Genomic DNA, 25,395 nt, shown 5'->3' with positions numbered 1-25,395 from the left:
ATATACATCACCAAAGTTATCTTTGAAGTCGGGATTAATCTGGATCTTTGAACCAGGACCGTTGACTTCTATCGACTGCATGCGAAACAATCAGTCACGCGAGTATTTCATACTCAATGGTATTACCATAATTCAAATTATAACAATAATAAACATGTAATGCATAATTCGTATATACAATTTAAATTCAATATTTCAACAATAGCAATTCATCAACCAATATCGTATATCCACAATTTGAGTTTGAATAAATCATGAACCTTAGGTTCATTTCTCAATCTCATTTCACATTTCAATTCACAATTCAACTTTTTCATACCATTTCAATAGCTCGTTTGACCAACTCGTTCGGTTTATCATTTCATCATGTACCCTATTAACAAAACTCGGACTTTGGCGGATACACGGATCCAACCAAACACACCAGAATGGCACCCAGTGCCTCATCGGATAGTTCAAGCAATAGTTGACACCAGTGTCTCATCGGCAAAGCCAAGAAAGTTGGTACCAGTACCTCATCGAATCTATCCGAAGAAATATAGTGACACCAGTGTCTCATCGACTCGAGGTCAAGTATCCTGAACTCTTCCAATCCTATGGCATGCCAACTATATCCGACTCAGCCCGACTAGTTAATAGGGTATTTAAATCACATATAATCCCAATTTAATCACAATTTCTCACACTTTCAATTCAATCATTTTCAACATTTCAATCAATAATTAATCCGCAATTCACATATTTTCACAACTCAATACATTTCCATTCAATTTAATATCGGTCACTATTCGATTTAAATTCACTTCCCACTTTCAATCAACAAACAATTCAAATATTAATTCATATCAACTATTCAAATTAATTCCCACTCATCTTAATAAAAATAATAAAAATACTATTACTAATACTAGTATTAATACTTACCTCACATTTCATTTACTAAACACATAAATTAAAATTTAACATTTAAAAATAAATAATTTGAATTATAGTAATACAAACCGTAAATCTCTCGCTTTAGTCTTCGATAGCTTTCCCTTTTCCTTTTGATGTCGATGCCTCGGGTTCTTTATTAGCTACGAAAATAATAATAATTTATACTATTAATTACAGCACTAATTATAATAAATAATTGAATTTCTATTCAATTTCTTCCTAATTCTCAATTTAATCCTAACTAAATTCACTTACTTCCCTAATTCAATTCACACTCTATTTCTATTCAAATTTCATCCAAACTAAAATTTAACTATCAAAATTTCAGCATATTTTGCTAATTTCGAATTTCTCTAAATTTAGTCCTTAAAACATAAAACTTATAGTTTCTTTTACAATTTAATCCCTTTTTCAATTCTAACTTAAAATTCCTTCAATTTAATCCTAATTCATCTCTTTTGTTCAACATAAACTATTCTTGAAAACCTATGAACTTACAAAATATCAACTTGATTCCATCAAAACTTTGTTTTAAAACTTTTAAAACATTAGAACTAAGAGAAAAGGGCTAATTTGATGACCAAATTAACTCCAAGCTTTAAAATCTATTTTCCCTTTTCTTTCTTTTTTCTTCTTTCTTCCCTGTTTCGTTTGCTTCTCTGTTTCTTTGTTCTTTCTATTCTGTTTCTTTTGTTTTGTTTTTATTTCTTTACTTTCTTTTATTTACTTTACTTTATTTCTTTTATTATAACTAATAATATTAATAATAATAAAATCTTTTACTTATTATTTAAGCATATATTTATTTTTATTACAAGTGTACCTATGTAATTATTACTATTACACTTGTCTTAATCTTTACCATACATTTGTCATCTATTTAATTTATATAATATAATACAATATAATATATTATATTATATTATATAATAAAATAATATATATAAAACATAAAAATCTAAGATTTTTATCACTTTTACCGTCCCATTTCTTATTAATGGCTTAATTGCCATTTTAATCCTTTTTATTTTTTTATTTATAATTAGACTTTTACCCTTTATTCATTTTAATCCTTTTCCTAATTACTCTTAATTAAGCTAAATTCACCTTTCTAAAACCTAATTAAATACACAACTAGTCTAGTAAATATTTCTAATAATTATTTTCAGACTCAGTTTACTAAGACGGAGGCCCGATATTATACTTTTCTGATGCCCGTGAATTTTGGGTCATTACAAAATCAACTAGGAATCTTCAATCTTGACGAAAATCAACTTCAAAGTCGGCTTTAGTGGTTTTTTGAGTTGTTTCCTTAAATGTTCTATGACGGCTCCCTCATTTCTTCTTATTTTTATCATATATACATCTTAGAATACTCAAAAAACCTAAAAGTCGTGATTTTCCATTGTTCGGTGCACAATTTCGTGAAAACAACATGGCCTATCACACACCCGTGTGGGTCACATGGCCATGTGGAATGGTTCAGCCCGTGCGGCTCCTGCAACTTCCTCCAACGCTCTAATTTTCACTTGTTTTTCAACTTTTTTTCCTTCTAAGTGCTCTATTAAGCATAAAAATATTAATTTAAAGGATTAAGAGCACAAAAGTCACAATTAACATTGAATAATCACCAAAAGATGCATTAAGAATGAGATAAAAATATGTTACTTTTAGCACTTATCAAATATCCCCACACTTACATGTTTGCTTGTCTTCAAGCAAAATCCTCAACTACATCTTCAAAGACATTGAAAAGTTTTGCGAATTGTAGAATGATAATTTTGGACACATACTTTTACAAATATATTTACCATCTTAATCATCTCAACTACATTGAGGAGGACCAGGACAATACAAGTATTAAATCTTCTTTGTTAGACTATCAATTATTAGGTAGTATGTTAGCTTGACTGTTAAGTTAGTTGATCAGTTGGTTAGTTAGATTGTTGTTACTAGTGGATGTAGAAGGGACTCAAAAACCTATACATATATTATTAGTAAGTTTACGTTTTGGTCACTAAAATTCAAAAAGTTATAAAATGGTTACTAAATTATTAGAAAGTTTTTATTTAAATCACTAGACTGTTAAAATCGTTGTTGCATGGCCCTTTTTTGTTTGCATAGATTGCACTGATCAAAAGCTCTTATTCCCTTTTTCTTCTACAGTTCAATGTTTTTTTTTTATGAAACAACTTTGAACGTCACAAATCTGCTAATAAAATTTAAAAGGTTTTCTTCCCCAATCTCTGACAGTAATCATCAAATCGACTTGGATTAAGGTATGTTCTTCTACTCGTTAATGGGTACTAATCTACCATGTCAATCATCGAATCGTCACTTGGAGCTCGTTAGTCAAACTTTAGAAAAAAAAAAACTTAACAACCTAGTAACTTAGAATTATCAAATAGTTCAATAGCTTAAATGAAAACTTACAAATAATTCAATGACCATTATAATTCGGGTCAACATGAGAGAGTATTATTTTGTGATAAATTTGACTACTAGTTGATATTTTATGATAATTCTGACTTTAAATATAAAAAATTAAATTAAAAATAGTGTGAAATTTTACTTCCTCAAAATTTGATTTTCATTTTTGGGACTAATGAATTTAAGTAAATATAACTCAAATTAATATCATACTATAGATGTCGTTTTCTTTTTCTTAGAAAAGAAAAACATCGAAGAAAGCATAATTCGGTTGAACATTTTACAAATGATTCTTGAAAAATGAAAATATGTGAATGAGATAAAAATATGTTACTTTTAGCACTTATCAAATATCCCCACACTTACATGTTTGCTTGTCTTCAAGCAAAATTCTCAACTACATCTTCAAAGACAATGAAAAGTTTTGCGAATTGTAGAATGATAATTTTGGACACATACTTTTACAAATATAATTACCATCTTAATAATCTCAACTACATTGAGGAGGACCAAGACAATACAAGTATTAAATCTTCTTTGTTAGACTATCAATTATTAGGTAGTTTGTTAGCTTAACTGTTAAGTTAGTTGATCAGTTCGTTAGTTAGATTGTAGTTACTAGTGGTTGTTTAGCTGATAACAATAGTCAGCTATGAAGCTCAAGTTCTATAAATTATTAGTCTCAATCTCAAATTCTTATGTATGATCAATAAAAATTATTGATTCTTTCTCTCAAATATTTTACTTTCTTAGTAGCCAAACAAAAAATTTTAGTTGTATTTTTAATAAGGCAAATCACCATAGTTAAAGTAGAATAATTCTTTGGTTTTGTCATCTCATTGGTCCTATACCTCTTTCAACTATTGGAGATTATTCTGAGTCACACTGATGTGATTGAAATCCCACAATTCTGACATATATCCCTTCATCAGGCTATCACCCTTCTCTTGTTGTGTCTTCTCAGACCAAATACGGACGGCCGCATTGTCTTCTACTTTATCAAGAAATCCCTTTTCCATGACAAGCTCTCTATTTAGCAACTAAACGTGAATCAACACACTTTTCTATGATGAAAATGCAATGCAATCACAACCAAAGCAAAACGAAACAAGTCAGTACATTTCATACAAAGCTAGAATTTAAAGCAAGCCAGAAATAATACATAGAGCACCTATTCAGGAAACCACTAGAGATTCGGTATGGCTCTATCTAGGGTAAGTTCTTAGGGCTTATTATATGTGGTTCGGTTCTAAAGTAAAGGTATCGAATCAATGATTCATCGATCCTCACTCATTATAGGCTCATACGGACCAAGTTCGATTAGGGAATACATTTCCCTATGGCTATACGGAGATGAAGACCTCACGAAGTCATAGGTACAGATGTATCCCAAAAGCGATCCACTATCCTATACGGAGGTGAAAACCTCACGAAGGAATAGCTTCTCACTCCCACTTAAGAAGGGCAAAATTGAACAATTATGCAATGCGATATACATAAATATACCAAGAGACTCAAACCAATAAAGCAAACATATCATTATGTAACAAAATGATGAAGACTTGATTTACCACAAAAATAAGGATGAAATGCAATGAAGGGATCATAAATTTAAACCAAATTATCAATTTTCGGCAAAAATACCAACAGTAATCAACTCGCGGCTTGACTCTCTTATTTTGTCCCCAGTGGAGTTGCCAAGTTGTCGAAACCTTTTTGATCGACCTTTTTTTATTTTATAAGGAACTAAAATGGAGTCGCCACCAATTCTTTTTATGAGGTGTGATCGGATCACCTCTTAATTTGATCGTTTTAATGAAAAGTTTAATTTACTAAAACAACGATTTTTGGTCTACAAAATTCATGAAATGGGTTCGGAGGCGATTACGCCTTTGGGAGGATTAGCACCCTCGTGACGGCCAAAATTGGTACCTAGTTGATTAATTGATGTCTTTAGTGTAGAAAATTAAAAATTTGAAGAGAATTTAAAATACGATCCCTTATTAAGACATTACTTAACTAAATTAACTTTCATAAAAAGGGTTTATTTCAAGTTAATCGAGAAGAAAGGATCATGTCCCGTAAGTTAGGACACAATGCTTTAGATCCTCGAGAACAAGAATGAACGCCATTTGATCATCACTTAAATCTCGTTTTTTTATTTATAATTAAAGTAAATATTTGACTATCTTGGTTTTAGAAGGAAGTCATATTCCGTAAGTTAAGAATACGACTTTTGTAATTCCAAAATAATGAACATAACCTTGATTTGAAATATTTTCCTTTTTTGTGCCTCGTGCAAAAACGAATATAATACTTAAAGCAATGTATATTTAGCTTATTTGGCCATAGTATAGAAACAAGTAAGTGTATTTGAACACGGTTCATGACATAATTGTAGCCATAATAAAATCAAATGGAAGTATATAAAAAATAGAATGATGGTTTACGGAAAATAAAAATGTCGTGCTAGTAAATGACAATGCAACATCAATTTGTAGTAATAATGGCATGATAATAATGCGCATGATAAAATATGAAAGTATAATAATATTAACAACAATAACAAGAACAATAAATGTGCAAGTAAAAACGTAAATAATCTAATTTTGAAAGTATAAAAAGGGTAATACATAAATAAGTAAATAATTAAATAATGAAATAATAACGATAATAAAGGCAAAAGATAAAAAGATAAAAAAATTAAAAACACACAATAAAAAGGAAATACGAAAACAAATCAATTTTAAATATTTAAAAAGTAAAGGAAATAATAAGTAAATAAATAAATAAAATAAATAATACATAAAAATATTAAAAAATCTAGATGTATTCGAAATTAAATAAATAAGGATTAAATCGACATTGAAATGAAATTAAGAGTCTAAATTATGATAAAATAAGTGCATAAATATAAGGACTAAATCGAAACTTAAGTAGAATTTTAGGGGGCAAATCAGGATAAAAATAAAATAAAGGATATATTGTAACACGCGAAAAAGAGGAGGGACCAAATGGGAAAATACCCCCTATCCTTATGCGCACCGTTTCTCAGAAGAACCAAAATATAAGAACTTAAAATTAAACGGTATAAATTAAAAAGAAATAGGACTACACTGAAAAAGGCGATAAAAGCGGAATGACCAAACGCGCAAATAGACCCCCTCAAAAAAAGCGGATCTTAGGATCGGGTCAGGTCGGACTTCAGGTCGGCCTTGAAACGACGTCATTTTGGGAGTGACATTTTGGGCTTTTGAGGTCATTCCCAAAACGGCGTCATTTTGGAGGCCTATAAAAACTAAAAATTTTAGAAAAAAAAAATCATTTCCTCTCTGCCTTAAAAAAAAATCCTCTCTTCTTTCCCTTTTCTTTGAAATAGCCCCTAGGTCCAGCCAAGGGAGCCATCGAGCTCTGCCGCGATGGCCGCCGGTCACCGGCGACGGCTCCCCCACCCACGGTGGCCAAAAAAGTATAAAAAAAACCCCTTTTTGGTCGTTTCGGCTTCCTGAGCCTGAGTCTGGGACCGATATTTCCAAAAACCCACCGAATCGCCAAAATTCTCGAAGAAACCTTTCAATTTCTAAGTTTAAAAATCTCCTCGTCATAACCACCTATCATCGGAGGTGGTGACCTTGTCTACTCACGGTGGTAGAGCCCGAAGCACTCGGTGAGTGTTCCGAACCCTTCCCTTTTTATTTTATGTTTTTTTATATATAAAAAGACTCGAAAAATAAATAAAAGAAAAATAAATCACCTTCAAATTTTGATATTCTGCTGATTTTATTACTTTGATTGCTTTTTTTTATTTCTATTTTTTTTAAAAAAAACTCCTCTTACAAATTTGTTCAATAGCTTTTATAGCCATTTCATAAATGGACTGGACTATTTATTGGACTTTATTTATTTGATTTTGTTTATTATATTATCTTTGTTTAGTGGGCCAGGCAGAATTAGCATGTTACAATTGAAATTTTAAATTTAAAAAGTATAAAGGTTAAAATAACCAAATTCAAGTATAAAATTAATATAAAGACAAAAAAAACCAAATTTAACTAATAAATTTTGTAAAATATTTCTTTAAAAAAACAAGATAAGGAGACGTCATTTCCAACCCACTATAATAAGCCACTAAGTCTATGCAAGTCAATTCTTCTTAAGAAAAAAAAAAGAAAAAAAAAAAGACAAATGAGTCTCTGGTTTTGACATGGTAAGTAAAATTGTAAGGGAGATGATAATGGAGAATGGATATCATAAGCTAACAATTGTTTGGTATATTATACATCAATTATTCTACCCTAGTATCTTATTTTGAGTAGTCAAATTCAACTATGTGAAGAAGACTAAGTGCTTTAACTAATCACCGTAACATATTTTCTCTCCTCTCTGTTTACTTTTCCCTTATCTCCTATCTATTTCAAGCCTCCTTTTGCATCAATTCATAAGACACTTACGTTGTGAAGGAGCTCAACAATCCTACAAAGTATCACTTCAGTATTATTTATTTAAAAACCAAAACAACTTTTATTTTTCAAATACATATTTATGTACAAATACAATACACATATCGAGATACTAATATATATGAAAGGCAAAATATATACGATGCTACAAATGTAAGATAATGAAAGGAAATGTTTCCAATATTAAACGACATTAAAACTGGTTATAGTAACAACATCCAATGACCTACTTTCCTCATCATTAGAGTTCTCACAATTATCAACCTCAGTTGATGTTTCAAGAGGAACTTGATGAAATGGCTTTGGAGGCATCTCAAAGAGTTCAACGTTAGATTCAAGCATTTTCAACACTTTATTCATCGAAGGACGATCAGAAGGCAATAATTGTATACACCAAAAGGCTGTTATTATCATCTTCCTTATCATTACTTTTTCATCATCAGAAATATCTCCCAACTCCATGTCCTCTCCTTGATCTAACCGGTCATAAATCCAAGATGGAAAATATATTTGGCTAGTGTGGTTGGCAAATGCATTCAAATTCTTTCTCCTTCCTACCATTTCTAGCACCAACATTCCAAAACTATAAACATCAGCTTTATATGAAATGCCTCCAAGATTTTTGTAAACCAATTCAGGAGCAATATACCCTATTGTTCCTCGTGCTGCAGTGAGAGAGACAATGTTATCATCTACTGAGTACAACTTAGCAAGACCAAAATCTGAAACTTTTGGGTTAAAGTTCTCGTCCAAAAGAATGTTGTGTGGCTTGATATCAAAATGTAAAATTTGCATGTCACATCCTTGATGCAAGTAGTCGATTCCTTGAGCAACCCCAAGCACAATATCAAATAGTTTTTTCCAACCTAAAGTGTTCCTTTTTTCTTCAGAAAATATGATTTTATCTAACGATCCATTTGACATGAAATCATACACAAGAGCTTGTTTTGATCCCTCCACACAAAATCCAATAAGTTTGGTCACATTAGCATGATGAATTCTTCCAATAGAAGCAACTTCATTTATGAAATCTTGGCCTTTTCCCTTTGATGTGCACAACAATTTTATTGCCACATGATGTCCACTACGAAGCTTTCCTTTAAACACCGAACCATAACCCCCTTCACCTAATTTATCTTTAAAATTTTTAGTCATTTTTTTAACTTCTTTGAAAGAGTATCTAATTGGAGCTAGATTGTGGCTTTGAAGGAACTCTTCAATCTTATCATCCATAGATAAATGTCTTCTTCTCCATTTATAGATTACAAGTACAAGCAAACAAGGTATCCCAAAGAAGAGCCTCAGTATGATGGAAACACCTTTCAAGAAAAATATATTAGAAAACATCAGTGCATTGTGAAATCAACGTATTATCTACATTCTCAAAATGTTTATGTATGTGACAGTTTCATTCCCCTTAAAACACATACTTTCGCTAATTTATGCAATTAATTTTAAAATAGCAATTCAATTATTTGATATTCCCATTGATGCCTTGTGTTTTTCTTTTTTCTAAATCAAACAAGATAAAATTAAAATAGATTCTTTTTAAACTTCAAATCAAGATAGATATAAAGAATCTTTTAATTTTCCTAAAATTAAAGTTCAATAGTTTTGTTTTTTTTCTCAGTAATGGCTTAGAAAGGATGTGTACTGGCGTCGGCTGAAACAATTATTTGGGTACATGGGAAGTGGTGGATGCCGTTATTGCAAACAAGAGAATTGGTTTAGTTTCTAAATCCAATCTGGTAAAAGTGTTGCATTCTTCGGTGACTATTTTACTTGATATAAGGGCCTGGTGATTTTGGGTGATTGTTATGCTTTTCTGTTGGTCACTTCTGATTTATGCTTCGGTATATATAGAAATGAGACCATTTGCATACCTACTCATTAAAGGCAGAGTTCCAAACAAAACATCATATATCGCATTCCGCAGTACGATATATATAAAAGTGAGACCATATGCATACCAATTTCGTTAAGACAGAGTCCAAAGCAAAACATCACATATCGCAATCTGCAGTATTGAGTAGAATGAGTCAAACACAATTAAATTTTATACAACTTTATATTAACATGTATTTCATATTAAAATCACAAATTTCATTACTATTATTGTTTACTGACATTTTATGTCAAATTTTTGTTTATATACTAAATTTTTGCACAAAATAAAAGGAAAAAATATTTAACTATAAAAAGTAGTGTTGTAAATATTAAAAGTTTAATTACAATTATTTAATCTTCATGGATAATGTCATTTCTGTCAGCTATTTATAATGTTGATAGTAATATTATTTTATTAGATAGAAAAGTCTAATAAATTGTAAATATTGATTAAATAGTTGTTTTGTCTATATAAAATCTTTTTAAAATCATAATTTTCACTATTTTGCTTGGAGTTTCTCTGAGCCAAAAATTTCAATGCTCATCTATTTTTTACTTCCCTATCCATTTGGGTCTGATCTACCCTTTCCGGAATTTAGTAATATATTTTACTTTAGTACTTTAGCTGAGAAATAAGAAAGTTAATCATACTCAACTTACGGGTATATAACTTAAATACTAGTAGAAACTTACCCAGAAAGTTCCAAGTATGGGTTCTCATACCATGAAAGGTAAAATCCCTGAGATAGCTTATTGTAGATAGCTAATGTAGACATGCCTGATATACTCTTAACCATAATTGGAACTTCCGCTTCCAAAGTGCAAGCTTGATTGAGATTCCGCACTGTATTTCTGTCTAAAAAATAAAAGAAAGTTGGAGGAAAAGAGATATTGGATTTGGTGATACAACGAGAGGCATCAATATATTGAGATGATTTTATAGGTTTCCAGCAATTCACAACATACATAATGCTAGCCTCTGACTCTCTACTATAATAATAATAAGAAGTATAATAATGATGAGAATGAGAATAATAATGAGGAGAAGAAAAAATGGAATACAATTGTCCATCTAAATACTTGAAATATATGGAACTAAGAGGAAGGGAGTTGCAATCATTCTTGTCCAGATTTGAATCCATCACTTGGATTGTTTTATTTTCGTAAAAAATATTTTGGACAAAGAATTTCCCTTCCCTCAAAACCAAAGTGGTGCGGTTGTTATTCTCACACGCAAGTTCCAGGTCATAACAGCCACACTGAGGAGGTTGGTTTTTTAATCGAAATGGGTAACTGATATTCAAATTCCCACAGAAAGTAGAGCCGCAGTCCTGGTTAAAAAGATGCCTAGCGAGAGAAGCACCAGGGAGTAGAATAAGAAATAAAGCAAAAGTGGGCATTAGGTGAGCAAACAATGGGAGTTTTGCTTTTAAATATGACATGCTAATAATTTGGTAGAGAAGAAGAGCAACAATGAAGCTTCTAACTAAATCAGGGATATATGTGGAGAATATCTCAAGATGAGATATGGCACCATGTGGAGTGGGGAGCAACATAAAAGACTATGACCGACAACCAACACAATGCAAGTTTTTATTTTGAAGAGGCTGATAGCCACAACCCTCATTTCCTTAATTTCCTCCGTTTTTATTTTGTAAGTTAATATAGAGAACAACAACTCTTGGATATTCATTAAAAAAATATTGATTAAATTCTACTGTTAATCCCCAAATTATGCATCATTTATGAGTTTAATCTTTGTACTTAAATAACAGAGGAAGAATATATATAGCTGATGAACAGTGACATTCTTGATTTCTTTCTTGTTTTATATATATAGAATCAAACCAAGTAACTTTTAAGCTGTAATTATATTAATAAATTTACATCAGCATTCAATATCTTTAAATAAGACCAGATTTCCGATAAAAGAATCAGACTTAAACTTAATTTTAAAATTTTAAAAGTATTAAGGAGTAATTTATATTTTAACTCTCATTAAAAATGTAATTTAATTTCGTTGGCCACATCAAAATTTATTTGGTAACCCAAAATGAAATTATTTCTAAATTGATAACAAATTTAATAATTTTAGACCACATGTTCGCAGACAAATCTCAATCATCTTAATTACCCCAACTACAATGAATGACGTTTAAGACAAGTCAAGTTTAATACGTAAAGAAAGGTTTTAAAAATCAAGGAAATATAAAAGCATTGAAACGTTTTGTTCAGGGTAAATGAAACTTTGAAAAATCAAAGTAAACGAATAAAATTCTTCTGAATTTTTTTGGTGCCTCCTCTAATATTTTTCTTTTGGCACATGAATTGTATTGTTTTACGTAACAATTAGTCATGGTCTTCGATATCAATTATTTTTAAAAAAATATTATTAAAATGAATTGTCGAAACTATTTTTTGTGAAAAGGTCGACTTTTTATTTTGAAAATGAAAATGGGAGTTGCCACTGATCGTTTTTATGATGTATGATCAGGTCACCTCGTAATGATTTGATTTATTAAAACAATTTTGGTCTACGAAATTCAGAAGAAAAAAAAAAGGGTTCGAGAGTCAATTACGTATGAGGAAGGAATAGCACCCTCGTAACGCCCAAAATTGGTACCTAATTGATTGATTAATGTCTTAATGTCGAAAATTGTAAATTTTGAAGAGATTTAAAATACGATCCTTTTGTTAAAATCGCTTAATTGAATTTTTTTTAAAAAGAGCGTATTTCACGTCAATCAAGAAAAACAATTATATTCCGTGATTTAGGACACAATATCTTAAATCCCGAAACGAGAACAAACACCGAAAGTTTTATTTATTTTTTAAGATATTTGATTATCTCGGTTTTAGAAAATAAATCATATTCCGTAAGTTAAAACACGATCTTTTTTCAATTCCCGAGATAATTTAAAAAATTATGTTTGAAAGGGTTCGTGTATTCAAATTTATCGAGAAAACCGAAACCCGTAAGTTAGGGAACGACTTTTCGAATTCCAAAATACGAAATATTGTCTTTATTTTCAAATTTTTATTTTTTACAAATTTAAGTGAAAATGTGTACTATTTAAAATGATACATGAATGAAATGTCGCATTAATAAATGACAATAATGAATATAATAATAAAAATAATTTACGAGAATCATATAATGTACACTATTTTAGCATTAATATCAACAATCAAAATATAAATAAAATAAATAATAATAATGATAATAGCAACAACGTATGCACATAAATGACAATGCCAATAAAAAATAATAAAGACAAAGAAACCAATACATAATTAAATATAAGGAAGATAATTTATAAAATATGGAAAATAAAACCAAGTTAAAGCATGAATGAAATTATGGATACAATTTGTAATAAAATATAAAAGTATATAAAAGAATATAAATAAATGAACTTTAATTATTAAATAAGGTTGAAGAACTAATAAATAAATGAAATAAATAAACTAATGAATAAAACAGTTTGCAAAAAAGGGATTGAAGTTAAATAAATCAAGTATCAAATTGAAATCAAAACGATATTAGGGAGTATAAATTATAAGTAATAAAAAAAGCTACTAATGATTAAAAAGTAACAAAACCAAAACCGTAGGATAAAAATAAAAGAAACTAGAAACAGGACCAAATTGTAAACCGTTTAAAATCAGAAGGATCAGGACAGTAATTAAACACGCGGATCCTATCTGGAAACCAAGTCAGGTTTCAGATCATCGAAAACGTCACTGTTTCAGGCGTTCGTCTCCTCGAATGGTCCAAGGACCAAATTGAAAATAAAGTAAGATTAGGTGATAAAATTAAAAAGAAAAAGAAAAGGTACTAAATTGAAGTAGGCTGAAAAAGTGGAAGGACTAAAGGCGTAATTAAACCATTAACGTGAAAACACGCAGATCCTAAGATCGTCCGTCGACGCTACGGGTCACTTGAACGACGCTGCGTTTGGCCATCGGGATTAAGGCCCAAAACGGCACCATTTCAATCCTTTATAAAAACTAATTATTTTTTTTTTTTAAAAAAGTGCATATATTAGTATATAAAATAAATAGATCACATAAAAATTTTTGGAAAGTAAATTTGCTTGATTCAATCTCTTCTTCAATAATAAATATGAGATTATTTACACAAATATCTTCAAAATAGATGCAAGAAAATAATCAAGATATTTTGGTCAAACATGCCAATAAATAAGGCAAGTTATAAAACTTGTGCAATGGTCATTGTCGAAACCATTTTTTTGTGAAAACGGGATCGACTTAGGTTTTGAAAAATGAAAACGAACATGGGAGTTGCCACCAATCCTTTTTGGATAAGGTGTGATCGGGTCACCTTGAAAAGTGGTTGCTTTTAATAAACGATTTGATTTTATTAAAACAACGATTTTGGTCTACGAATTTTAGGAAAACGGGTTCGAGAGTCAGTTACGTACGAGGAAGGGTTAGCACCCTCGTAACGCCCAAAATGGGTACCTAGTTGATTTATTAGTGTCTTAGTGTTGAGAATTGAAAACTTTGAAAAGATTCAAAATACGATCCTTTATTAAAATGCTAAAAATTTTCAAGAAAATAGCATATTTCACGTTAATAGAGAAGATAATTATATCCTGTAAGTTAGGACACAATGTCTTTAAATTCTCGATTCGAGAATAAATGTTGAAAGATTTGTTTATTTGAGAGATGTTCAATTATCTCGGGTTTAGAAAAGAAATCGTGTCCCACAAGTTAGAACATGATCTTTTGTCAAAATCCCAAGATCGTAAAAATTTGTTTGAAAAGATTCGTATATTTGGATTTATCAGGAAAATTGATACCCCGTAAGTTAGGATACAACTTTTCCGAATAACAAAATACGAAATGCTATTTATTAAAAATAAATTTTAATATATCAAGTAAAAAAATGATACACGATGTCGTAGTAAAAATGAGAAAATAAATTACATTATTGGTATGCATAACAAAACAATGATAAATACGATATAAGCATAAATGGCACGAGTGACAGTAAATAAAAGATAAATAAAGAGACGAATCAACTATGTAAGACAATAAGTAGATAAACAGATCGAATTAAAATATTTTTTTAAAATGGGCATAAAAAAATCATCGTGCACAACAACTGAACAATAAAGGAAATTAAAAAATTTATAAAATATAATATATATGTATGTGTATGTACATAAAAATATGAAGAATATATGTAGGTATACATATTTTAAAATTATGAAACAAAAATATATGTAAGTAAGTATGTTTATATATGTGTATGTAAAAAATATGAAATATAGAAGTATAAAAAAAGTATGTGTATTGTAGCGACCTAAAAATTTTGGCACGGGCGCTAGTCGATGTAATTTTGTAAATTTGAAAACTGAATCTCAATTTTATTTGAAAAAAGGAGTCGCCACCGATCTTTTTTCTAGGTGTGATCGGACACCTACAAAATTTTCTTTTTAGAAGAAAAATTTATTTTTAAACTTTTCTAAAAAAAAGGTAATTTTAGGTCCACGTAAAAATCCAGAGAAAATTAGGGTTCGGGAGTCGGTTACGCGCGAGGAAGGTATTAGCACCCTCGTGACGCCCAAAATTGGTATCTCGTTAAACGCGCATTGTCCTCATTTTCAAAAATACGAATTCAATTTAATATTAGTCGTGACCCGATTGAAACACGAGAATTTTAAAGCACAACAACTTTTTCTTTTTTTGAAAACACAATTTTTTTTTAAATACAAGAATTTTAGAAACACGATTTTTTTTAAAAAAACACAAAAATTTTGAAACACGAGATTTTTTTTTGAAAACACGAATTTTCTTTTTGAAACACGAAAATTTTTAAAAACACAAAATTTGTTTTTGAAATCATAAAATTTTTGATAAAATACGAAACACGAGAAATTTTTTTTGAAAAACGAAAATTTCGAAACACGAGAATTTTTTTCGAAAACACGAATTTTTTTGAATATTTACAATTTTTAAAAGGACGTATCGTATTTAACATAAACCGGTGATATTCACCCAACATAGCGATGAAATCAACGATTTAATGTTAAATCGATTCATTGTCTTATTTATTAAAATTATTTAAAATTAAATTAAATTAAATTAAATTAAAAACATAAATACAAAAATATAAAAGTGCATAAAAATACCAATAATATTAAAACGAAATGGCATAAAAATACATGCATTTAATTAAAAATGAAATAAATAAAATTACCGATAATGTCCGAAATACGAGCTTCGCCGAACGGGTTACACAAATTAAAACCCCTTTTTTTCTTTTACTTTTTTTTCTTTTTTCCTCTCTTTTTCTTTTTTCTTTTTTTTTTCTGGATTGGGCTGGCCTGTTGGGCTGCTGCTAGGCTTGGGGGCTGCTGGGCTGCTGCTGCACTGGGCCTGGGGGGTCCGCTTGGTCTGCTGCTGCTTTGGGCCTGGCCTGCTAGCTGGCTGGCCTGCTTGGCTTGCTAATAAGTGGCCTGCTCTTTTTTTTTTTGCTTTTCTCTCTTTTCTTTTTTTTTTGGTTTTTTTTTGGGCTGCTTTGGGCCTAATTATTGGGCTCACTGGGTCGGGTTGCGGGTCAGCTAGGTCGGGCCGAATTCGGGTCGGGTCAGCCCGATTTAATTTTTTTTTTCTTTTTTTTTCCCTCTTCCTTCTTCTTCTCTCTTTCTTTCTTCTTCTTCTTCTTCCTTCTTCTTCAAAACCGAGCCCGCACACCGTCGCTTCTTTCATGCCGCCGTTCGAGCTGCCACCGTCGACTCCACCGGACCTTTCTCTCCCCTTTTTTCTTATTTTTGAAGCTTTTTTTTTTCTCTTTGAAATTTTTTTTTGGAGATTCGTGGGTGGGGGGTCCATTTTTGGAGTTTAAACTCCTTTTTATAGTTGATTTTGCTTCTTTTTTGCAGGTAGCAGGTGGGGAAGGCCATGCCCTAGGCTGGCGGCCGGAAATCGTGGGGCAGGTGCACGAAATCCGCCGGATTATTGGGGATTTTCTGACAGAAGGACCAATTTGTAAATGCAGCAAAAGTTTTGGGGCCGAAACAAATTTCGAATAAGTTTATGGGTCAAAATGTAATTTCAAAAAGTTTATGGGTCAAAATGTAATTTTAGGAAAATTTAGGGGTTAAAATGCAATTTTAAAAAGTTTAGGGGGGTCAAAATATATTTTTTTATTTTTTGTATTTTTTATTTTTATATATATATATATATTTTTTAAATATATATATAAACACGACAAAACCCGGACAAAATTTAGTGCTTACAGCTGCCCCTCTTTGCTCATCGCTGTGAAACAGGGATAGAGCAAAGACTTTAAAGCACTGAATTTTGTTCGACTATCCAAAAATTTTCTTTTTATTTGAAAAACAGAAATTGAAAATAGCTCGGCGTGACCAAAGCTCAACTCACCTTTGTATATGAGTTGATTTTAAAAAAAGACATAAATTAAAAATACCTCAGTGTGACCCGAGGCTCAATTCACCTCTGTATTATGAGTTGATTTAAAAAAAGACAGAAATTAAAAATACCTCAGTGTGACCCGAGGCTCAACTCACCTCTCAGATTATGAGTTGATTTTTTGAAAAAAGAAATTAAATTAAAAAATACCTCAACAGTGACCCGAGGCTCAACTCACCTCAGATTATGAGTTGATTTTTGAAAAAACAGAAATTAAATTAAAAATACCTCAGTGACCCGAGGCTCAACTCACCTCAGATTATGAGTTGATTTTTGAAAAAGCGAAATTTAAAAATACATCAGCGTGACCCGAGGCTCAACTCACCTCTGTATTATGAAAAATGGGCATAAAAAAAATCATCGTGCACAACAACTGAACAATAAAGGAAATTAAAAAAATTATAAAAATATAATATATATATGTATGTGTATGTGTATGTACATAAAAATATGAAGAATATATGTAGGTATACATATTTTAAAATTATGAAACAAAATATATGTAAGTAAGTATGTTTATATATGTGTACGTAAAAATTATGAAATATAGAAGTATAAAAAAGTATGTGTATATATACATATATATATATATTTACAACACTAAAAATGTTCGTATATACATATTACAAAAATGCATGCATGTATTTATATATTTTAAAATTATAAGATATAAGAAAAATATGTATAAGGATTATAAAGCATGTGTAAGTATGTATATATATATTAAAAAACGAATGTATGTATATATATATATATGTATATAACAAAATTCTGGAATTAAAAGGTATAAACGAAGAAATAATAATAATAAATAATAATACAAGGTTAATGATGCCATATAATAGTATTAATAATATTAAAATATTTAATTTAATAATAAAATAACTAAAATAAAAATAGAGGATTAAATTGAAAATGAACAAAGTTTTAGGACCGAATTAAAAAATGGAAAACACAAAAAGGACTAAATCATAACGCGCGCGAAAGGAAGAGGACCAAAAGGGGAAATATTCCCTCGCTAATCAAACGGCGTCGTTCCAGTGAAGCGCATGTGCTTGGTCTAGGGACCAAATTAAAACAGGAGAAAAATTATGTGGCCAAAATTGGAAATATGTGAAAAAACTGCATTGAAAGCGACACAAAAGTGGAGGGATCGATTGCTCAAATATCCCCACCAACGAAAAAATGCGAATCCTTAGGCGGGTCGGGTCACATAGGCGGGTATGGCCTTATATGGCGCCGTTTTAGGGCCACTAAAACAGGCCCTAAACGACGTTGTTTCATGCCTGTTATAACTTTCTGCCATTTTTATAAAAAAACAAAACAACCCTAGCTTTCTCTACTAGGGTTTTTAACTTTTCCTGAGCCGCCGCAGCGTCACCATCCTTCCACCGCGGCTCCATCGCAATCGGTGGTCGGATGCTCACCGAGTTGGGTTTTTGAACCCCGTTAGAGCATATCCGAGTGCAAAGGTAAGCTTTCTTCCTTCTCTTCCTTTTATTTTATGCATAAAAATAAAAACATAAAAAACGATGAACACAAAAAATCACCTTTTATTCAAACTTTTCTTTTCTCTTGGTTTTTTCTATTTTCAATCTTTTTTCTGTCTTTCTTTCTGAAAAAATCCCCCTTTTACAGATTTCTCCAATGGCCTTAAATAGTCGGAATAATAATAAATAAAAATACAAAATCCCCTTTTTCCGTTTGTTACTCGTTTTTCCCTTTATTTTGCTGTTGTCGTTGGTTGTTTGTTGCTACAGGTACAGCTGGAGGCGAGACGCACGTGGGGGAGGCCGATATGTGCGCGGGGAGGAGCCTGGCTTGGCTGTGGCGCAAATCGTTCCAGAAACCCTAGGGGTTTCTGGATGCTTCAAGAAAATGGGCCACTTCGAGTTAGGCTAGGGTTTCTATTTGTGGTTAGGGCTTCCTGATGTAATTTGGGTTTATTAATTGGGTTTGTAAAAAAAAAAACTGGACTTTTATTGGTTATTATGGGCCGGGTAAAAATTGGGCATTACAGTCATTGCTTGAGTTATTGCTTCCAAAACTTGCCTCAACAAATTTTACTCTATGTACTTTTTAAATTTTGAAATTTTAACACTAACCGAAAGGTAGTAGTTAAATTTGGTTAGTTGAATTCTGCTATTAATTTTCACTATTTGTAAAATTGTATTTGTAGTCCATAAATTTCAATCCCGATACTTTTTGAATTTTGACATTTCAATCTTGAAGCAAATGACAAGAATTAAATCTATTAACTAGGTTTTTAGTGAGTAATTTGTACAAATAATAAGTTAACATTGCAATACACATGTAGAAATATGTTTGCCATGCCAAAATTTGAAATTAGTAGAACTTAATGAATTTAACAACTACCATTTTGCAATGACTGCACTCTTAAGTTCGAAAAACATAGAGGTTAAAAGTAACCAAATTAAAATATAAAAAATAATATAAAGACCAAAAACCAAATTTAACCAATAAAATTCGTAAATTATTTCTTCAAAAAAAAAAGAGGAGACGTGGTTGCCAACCCCACTATTATGACCCACTAAGTCAATACAAGTCAATTCTTCTTAAGGGGGAAAAAAAAAAGAGACAATTGAGGCTCTATTTTTGGCATGCTAAGTAAAACTGTAAGGGGCCGGGATGATTATGGAGAACAGAAATCATAAGCTCACAAGTTTGGTATATTATACATCAATCATTTTGAGTAGTCAAATTCAGCTATGTGAAGAAGACTAAGTGCTTCAACTGATCACTATATCATATATTTTTTCTCCTCTGTTTAGTTTTCCCTTATTTCCTATCTATTTCAACCCTCCTTTTGAATCAATTCATAAAGACACTTATGTTGTGAAGGAGCTCAAGAATCCTACAAAGTATCACTTCAATATTATTTATTTAAAATCAAAACAACATTTATTTTTAAATAATTTATGTACATATGCAATACACACACAAGATACTAATACATACGAAAGGAAAAAATTATATAAAGCTACAAAGGTAAGATAATGTCAGGAAATGTTTCCAATCTTAAACGACATTAAAACTGGTTATAGTAACAACATCCAATGACCCACTTTCCTCGTCATTAATTAGAGTTCTCACAGCTATGAATGTCCGTTGATGTTTCAAGAGGAAGTTGATGAAATGGCTTTGGAGGCATCTCAAGGAGTTCGACATTGGATTCAAGCATCTTTAACACTTTATTCATCGAAGGACGATCAGAAGGCAATAATTGTATACACCAAAAGGCTGTTATTATCATCTTCCTTATCATTACTTTTTCATCATCAGAAATATCTCCCAGCTCCATGTCCTCTCCTTGATCTAACCGGTCATAAATCCAAGATGGAAAATATATTTGGCTAGTGTGGTTGGCAAATGCATTCAAATTCTTTCTCCTTCCTACCATTTCTAGCACCAACATTCCAAAACTATAAACATCAGCTTTATATGAAATGCCTCCAAGATTTTTGTAAACCAATTCAGGAGCAATATACCCTATTGTTCCTCGTGCTGCAGTGAGAGAGACAATGTTATCATCTACTGAGTACAACTTAGCAAGACCAAAATCTGAAACTTTTGGGTTAAAGTTCTCGTCCAAAAGAATGTTGTGTGGCTTGATATCAAAATGTAAAATTTGCATGTCACATCCTTGATGCAAGTAGTCGATTCCTTGAGCAACCCCAAGCACAATATCAAATAGTTTTTTCCAACCTAAAGTGTTCCTTTTTTCTTCAGAAAATATGATTTTATCTAACGATCCATTTGACATGAAATCATACACAAGAGCTTGTTTTGATCCCTCCACACAAAATCCAATAAGTTTGGTCACATTAGCATGATGAATTCTTCCGATAGAAGCAACTTCATTTATGAAATCTTCGCCTTTACCCTTTGATGTGCACAACAATTTTATTGCCACATGATGTCCACTACAAAGCTTTCCTTTAAACACCGAACCATAACCCCCTTCACCTAATTTATCTTTAAAATTTTTAGTCATTTTTTTAACTTGTTTGAAAGAGTATCTAATTGGAGCTAGATTGTGGCTTTGAAGGAACTCTTCAATCTTATCATCCATGGATAAATGTCTTCTGCTCCATTTATAGATTACAAGCACAAGCAAACAAGGTATCCCAAAGAAGGGCCTCAGTATGATGGAAATACCTTTCAAGAAAAACATATTAGAAAACATCAGTGCATTGTGAAATCAACGTATTATCTACATTCTAAAAATAAATTTTATTTTGGCAGAGGAAAATCTAAAGTTGCATTTAGTTTAAAAACTGTGCTATTTTTATTTTCTTTTTTTAGAAAATGAAAAATATTGAACTTTGAAATTTCTGAAAAATAAAAATAAAAATATATGAAACTTAAAAATATAAAAATATTTTTATTGTTTTTACTAAAATATTTTTGCAAAATTAAAATATGAGAACAATGGATTTTAATTTTTTAGCCAAGGGTTTTTCTAATCTTAAATGTGTATCGTGATTTGAACTCATAGAAATATAAATTTTTTTATGTTAGAAAAAATTACTAAACGTATTAGAAAAAATTACTAAACGTATTTTCATGTTTTTATTATTAAAATATTTATTTTATTTTATTTACCAAATCTATTTTTCAATTAAAATATTTTTTCTGAATATGAAAATGAAAATAAAAATAATTTTTAAAACGGAACAAAGTCTAATGTTTGGTATATATAAAAGTGAGACCGTATGCGTACCTATTATAACTATTCCGTTACCGATGATCGAAGACAAAATGTCAGAAATTACATAATCCCATCTGCAGTATCCAGTAGAGTACTGAATCAAATTTTATTAACATGTATTTCATATTAAAATCACAAATTTTAAGAATGTTTTATGTTATATAATGGTATCTTATGAAAAGATATATACATTCAAAGACTCTATTCATTAGGCATTTTAAATGTTTCAAAGTCGTTACATTTTAGTTATTTTATTTAATTTATTTTTTCTCGTTTCAATTTCCTATTTAGTTGACGATTTACTTTATGATGTACGTGGTATAATTTTTGAAAAAAATAAAAGATTTATTTATTTAGTAACGCACTTTTATTTTTATTTTTATTTTTACTCCTCTGAATGTAATTATTTTTTCAGTTTTATCCATTATTCTTTTCTATTCTTCTTCTTTATTTATTTCAAGGCTTTTTTATATATTTAATATGAATACTTTTTTTATTTTTATTTCAGCGGAAATGCATAAGACTAGTTTTATTAGAGAAGTATATCTTAGTGTCTTATTAACTTATCACACAAACTCTCTGTAATTTTTATATTTTAGTGTTAATTGCAGAGGAAACACAAACAAATTAAACAAAAACTCAAAAATAGAGGAAAAAGAAAGCAGATGCAGTTGGTCTGAGCCAAAAAATTCAATGCTCATCTATTTTTTACTTTCACTTTGGAGATTGGGTTGAATTAAGGTGTTTTTGTCACAATACTTTTCTATCCGTTTGGGTTAGATCTACCCTTTTCGGATTTTAGTTATATATTTTACTTTAGCTGAGAAAATAAGAAAGCTGATCATACTCAACCCAAGGGTTTGTAACTTAAATACTAGTAGAAACTTACAGATTAACTCTGTCGCTCCGGCGGTAATTCCATGAAAGGTAAAAACCCTCAGATAGCTTGTTGTAGATAGCCAACGTAGACATGCCTGATATATTCTTAACCATAATTGGAACCACCGCTTCCACTGTGCAAGCTTGATTGAGATTTAGCACTGTATTTTCATCTAAAAAATAGAAAAAAGAAGTTGGAGGGGAAGAGGTATTGGATTTGGTGGTACAACGAGAGGCATCGATATATTGAGATGATCTTATAAGTTTCGTGCAATTCACAACATTCATAATGCTAGGCTGTGACTCTCTTTTATTATTATAAGAGGAATAAGTATTATAATGATAAGTACTAAGATAATCAGTATTATAATAATAAGTATAATAAAGATGAGAAAAAAAATAACTCCAATGAGGAGGAGTATAATAATGAGGAGAAAAAATATAATATCCATCTGAATAATTGAAATACACTGAACTGAGAGGAAGGGAGTTGCAATCATTCTTGTCCAGGCTTGAATCCACCACTTGGATTGTTTCATTTTCGTAAAAAATATTTTGGACAGAGAATTTTCCTTCTCTCAAGACCAAAGAGGTGTGGTTGTTATTCTCACACTCAAGTTCCAGGTCATGGCAACCACACTGGGGAGGTTGGTTTTTTAATCGGAATGGAAAACTGATATTCAAATTCCCACAGAAAGTAGAGCCGCAGTCCTGGTTAAAAGGATGCCTAGCAACAGAAGCACCGGGGAATAGAATCAGAAATAAAACAAAAGTGAGCATTAGGTGACCAAACAATGAGAGTTTTACTTTTAAATATGACATGCTAATAATTTGGTAGAGAAGAAGAGCAACAGTGAAGCTTCTAACTAAATCAGGGAAATATGTAGAGAATATCTCAAGATGAGAAGAAGCATTAACGAGGACAGAAAACTTTGACGAATGTGAGCTTTAACTGGAATAACAGGTTTATTACTTTTTTTTCCTTCCTAGAAATTCCTCAAGAGGGCAAGACTTTTCATAAACGATAATAACAGACAACCAAGACAATGCAAGTCTTCTTTAAAAGACAAAAACATTGAAGAGGCTGATAGCCACAACCCTCATATCCTTTCCTCTTTATCATTTTGTAACTTAATATAGAGAACAACAATTATTAGGCGCATTCATAAAAAAGTATCGGTTAAATTCTACTATTAATCTCTAAATTATGCATTAACTTGTGGATTTAGTCTTTGTACTTAAATTTGATTATTTTAGTATAATTTTAGTTTTGAACTTTTCAAAATTTAAAGTTTCAATCTTGTGGCCATTTTAGTTTTTGTAATTTTCAAAATTTAAAATTTCAATCTTGACGAAATGATAGTTCTTAAATTCAATAAATTAAGCTAATATTTTCAAAATCTTATATAGCAAATATATTATAACATGTATAATATCATGACAGCTTGCTATTTCTTCATATTATTAAAAACAAGTCATTTAATGTTGCATTAAAATTAGAATTTGAAATTTCTAAAAATATAAGGATTAAGAATGATCAAATTAGATAACATAGACTTAATATATAATTTCACAAATATTATAAGACTAGTAGTCGATTTTAATTAAACAAATTTAAGTGTTACCAAGTTAAGATTAAGTTTTAAAATTTTAAAACACAGAGACTAAAATTGATTAATTTGAAAAGAAAATGGACAATTTAATTGTTACCAAGTCAAGATTAAAATTAAAAATTCTAAAAGTATAGGGTCTAAATTGATCAATTTGAAAAATATTGGACAATTTAACTGTTACCAAGTCAAGATTAAAATTTAAAATTCTAAAAGATAGGTACTAAAATTGATCAATTTGAAAAGAAAACGGACAAAAATTTGACCTAATTAAAGTATAAAGATTAGATCCATAACTTATTGAATATATAGGACTAGCAAAAGAATTTGACCAATACGTCACAAGCCACATTCGAAATTCTTTTGGTTTTACTCGGATTTATGCTTCATTTGCAAACTTGAATTTGAGATAAAAATTTTAAATTTAAATTTAATTTTTTTGTTTGAATATTTAATAAAAATTGAATTTAGGTTTTGATTAATCCATCTTCAAGTTTTAATTTTTAATCGAAATGGGTACCTAATGGTAAGATTTCCACACTGTGAAGAACTGCAGTCTTTGGTTACACAACTAGCAATGCATGGATTAAGGAATGTTAAGAGAGCTCAAAATCCTCTCTCTCAACATACAACATCTCGAAAGACTTCTTTCGAAGAAATTGATCGACCCTCAACAAACGAAAATAAAAAGAGTATTAGGAATGATGATGCAACGAATTTGATTATTTTTTGAGTACATTATATATCAATTATTCTGCCCTAGTAAATCAAAGCAAATCTTCGAAATATGTAAAAAAGGAACAAATGCTGAAAGAACAAAAGATGTAAAAAAGGAATAAAGGATGATGAACATCTTCGAAGACATTGAAAAATTTTGCCATAATTTGGTTGTGCAGTTGTGCAGCTCAAGTTCTATCAACTGTTAGCTAGTCTGTTAGCTTGACTGTTAAGTCAATTGATCAGTTGGTTAGTTAGATTGTAATTACTAGTTGTTGTT

The 25,395-nt window shown here is 30.4% G+C and overlaps 2 protein-coding genes across 2 annotated transcripts; both read right to left on the bottom strand.

Annotated features, from left to right (window-relative positions):
• Nucleotides 1–7,998: 7,998 nt before the first annotated feature.
• LOC105784871 (LEAF RUST 10 DISEASE-RESISTANCE LOCUS RECEPTOR-LIKE PROTEIN KINASE-like 2.2) lies at nucleotides 7,999–11,317 on the bottom strand. The gene is made up of 3 exons (XM_012610792.2): nucleotides 10,407–11,317; nucleotides 9,797–9,843; nucleotides 7,999–9,145 (listed from the first exon to the last, which is right to left on the bottom strand). The coding sequence occupies exons 1-3, from the start codon at nucleotides 11,267–11,269 to the stop codon at nucleotides 8,010–8,012; spliced, it is 2,046 nt and encodes a 681-aa protein (XP_012466246.2). The 5' UTR covers nucleotides 11,270–11,317; the 3' UTR covers nucleotides 7,999–8,009.
• An 8,733-nt stretch (nucleotides 11,318–20,050) lies between these two features.
• On the bottom strand, nucleotides 20,051–23,810 carry LOC105776093 (rust resistance kinase Lr10). The gene is made up of 3 exons (XM_052629753.1): nucleotides 22,799–23,810; nucleotides 21,922–21,983; nucleotides 20,051–21,356 (listed from the first exon to the last, which is right to left on the bottom strand). The coding sequence occupies exons 1-3, from the start codon at nucleotides 23,608–23,610 to the stop codon at nucleotides 20,275–20,277; spliced, it is 1,956 nt and encodes a 651-aa protein (XP_052485713.1). The 5' UTR covers nucleotides 23,611–23,810; the 3' UTR covers nucleotides 20,051–20,274.
• Between the last annotated feature and the right edge of the window lie 1,585 nt (nucleotides 23,811–25,395).

Source organism: Gossypium raimondii, chromosome 1 (genome assembly GCF_025698545.1).
Source record: "Gossypium raimondii isolate GPD5lz chromosome 1, ASM2569854v1, whole genome shotgun sequence".
NCBI classification, from domain to species: domain Eukaryota; kingdom Viridiplantae; phylum Streptophyta; class Magnoliopsida; order Malvales; family Malvaceae; genus Gossypium; species Gossypium raimondii.
This window is presented reverse-complemented; position numbering and strand designations above follow the sequence as displayed.

Excerpts from the sequence above, each read along its gene's own strand:
- LOC105784871 (XM_012610792.2), bottom strand. The coding sequence starts at position 11,269 with ATGTTGCTCCCCACTCCACATGGTGCCATATCTCATCTTGAGATATTC. Across the intron at positions 9,844-10,406 it reads CCATACTTGGAACTTTCTGG|ATTGCGATATGTGATGTTTT; the intron begins GTAAGTTTCTAC and ends TCAATACTGCAG. Across the intron at positions 9,146-9,796 it reads ACTCTGTCTTAACGAAATTG|GTGTTTCCATCATACTGAGG; the intron begins GTATGCATATGG and ends TTTTCTTGAAAG.
- LOC105776093 (XM_052629753.1), bottom strand. The coding sequence starts at position 23,610 with ATGTCATATTTAAAAGTAAAACTCTCATTGTTTGGTCACCTAATGCTC. Across the intron at positions 21,984-22,798 it reads CGGAGCGACAGAGTTAATCT|ATGGGATTATGTAATTTCTG; the intron begins GTAAGTTTCTAC and ends TGGATACTGCAG. Across the intron at positions 21,357-21,921 it reads TAACGGAATAGTTATAATAG|GTATTTCCATCATACTGAGG; the intron begins GTACGCATACGG and ends TTTTCTTGAAAG.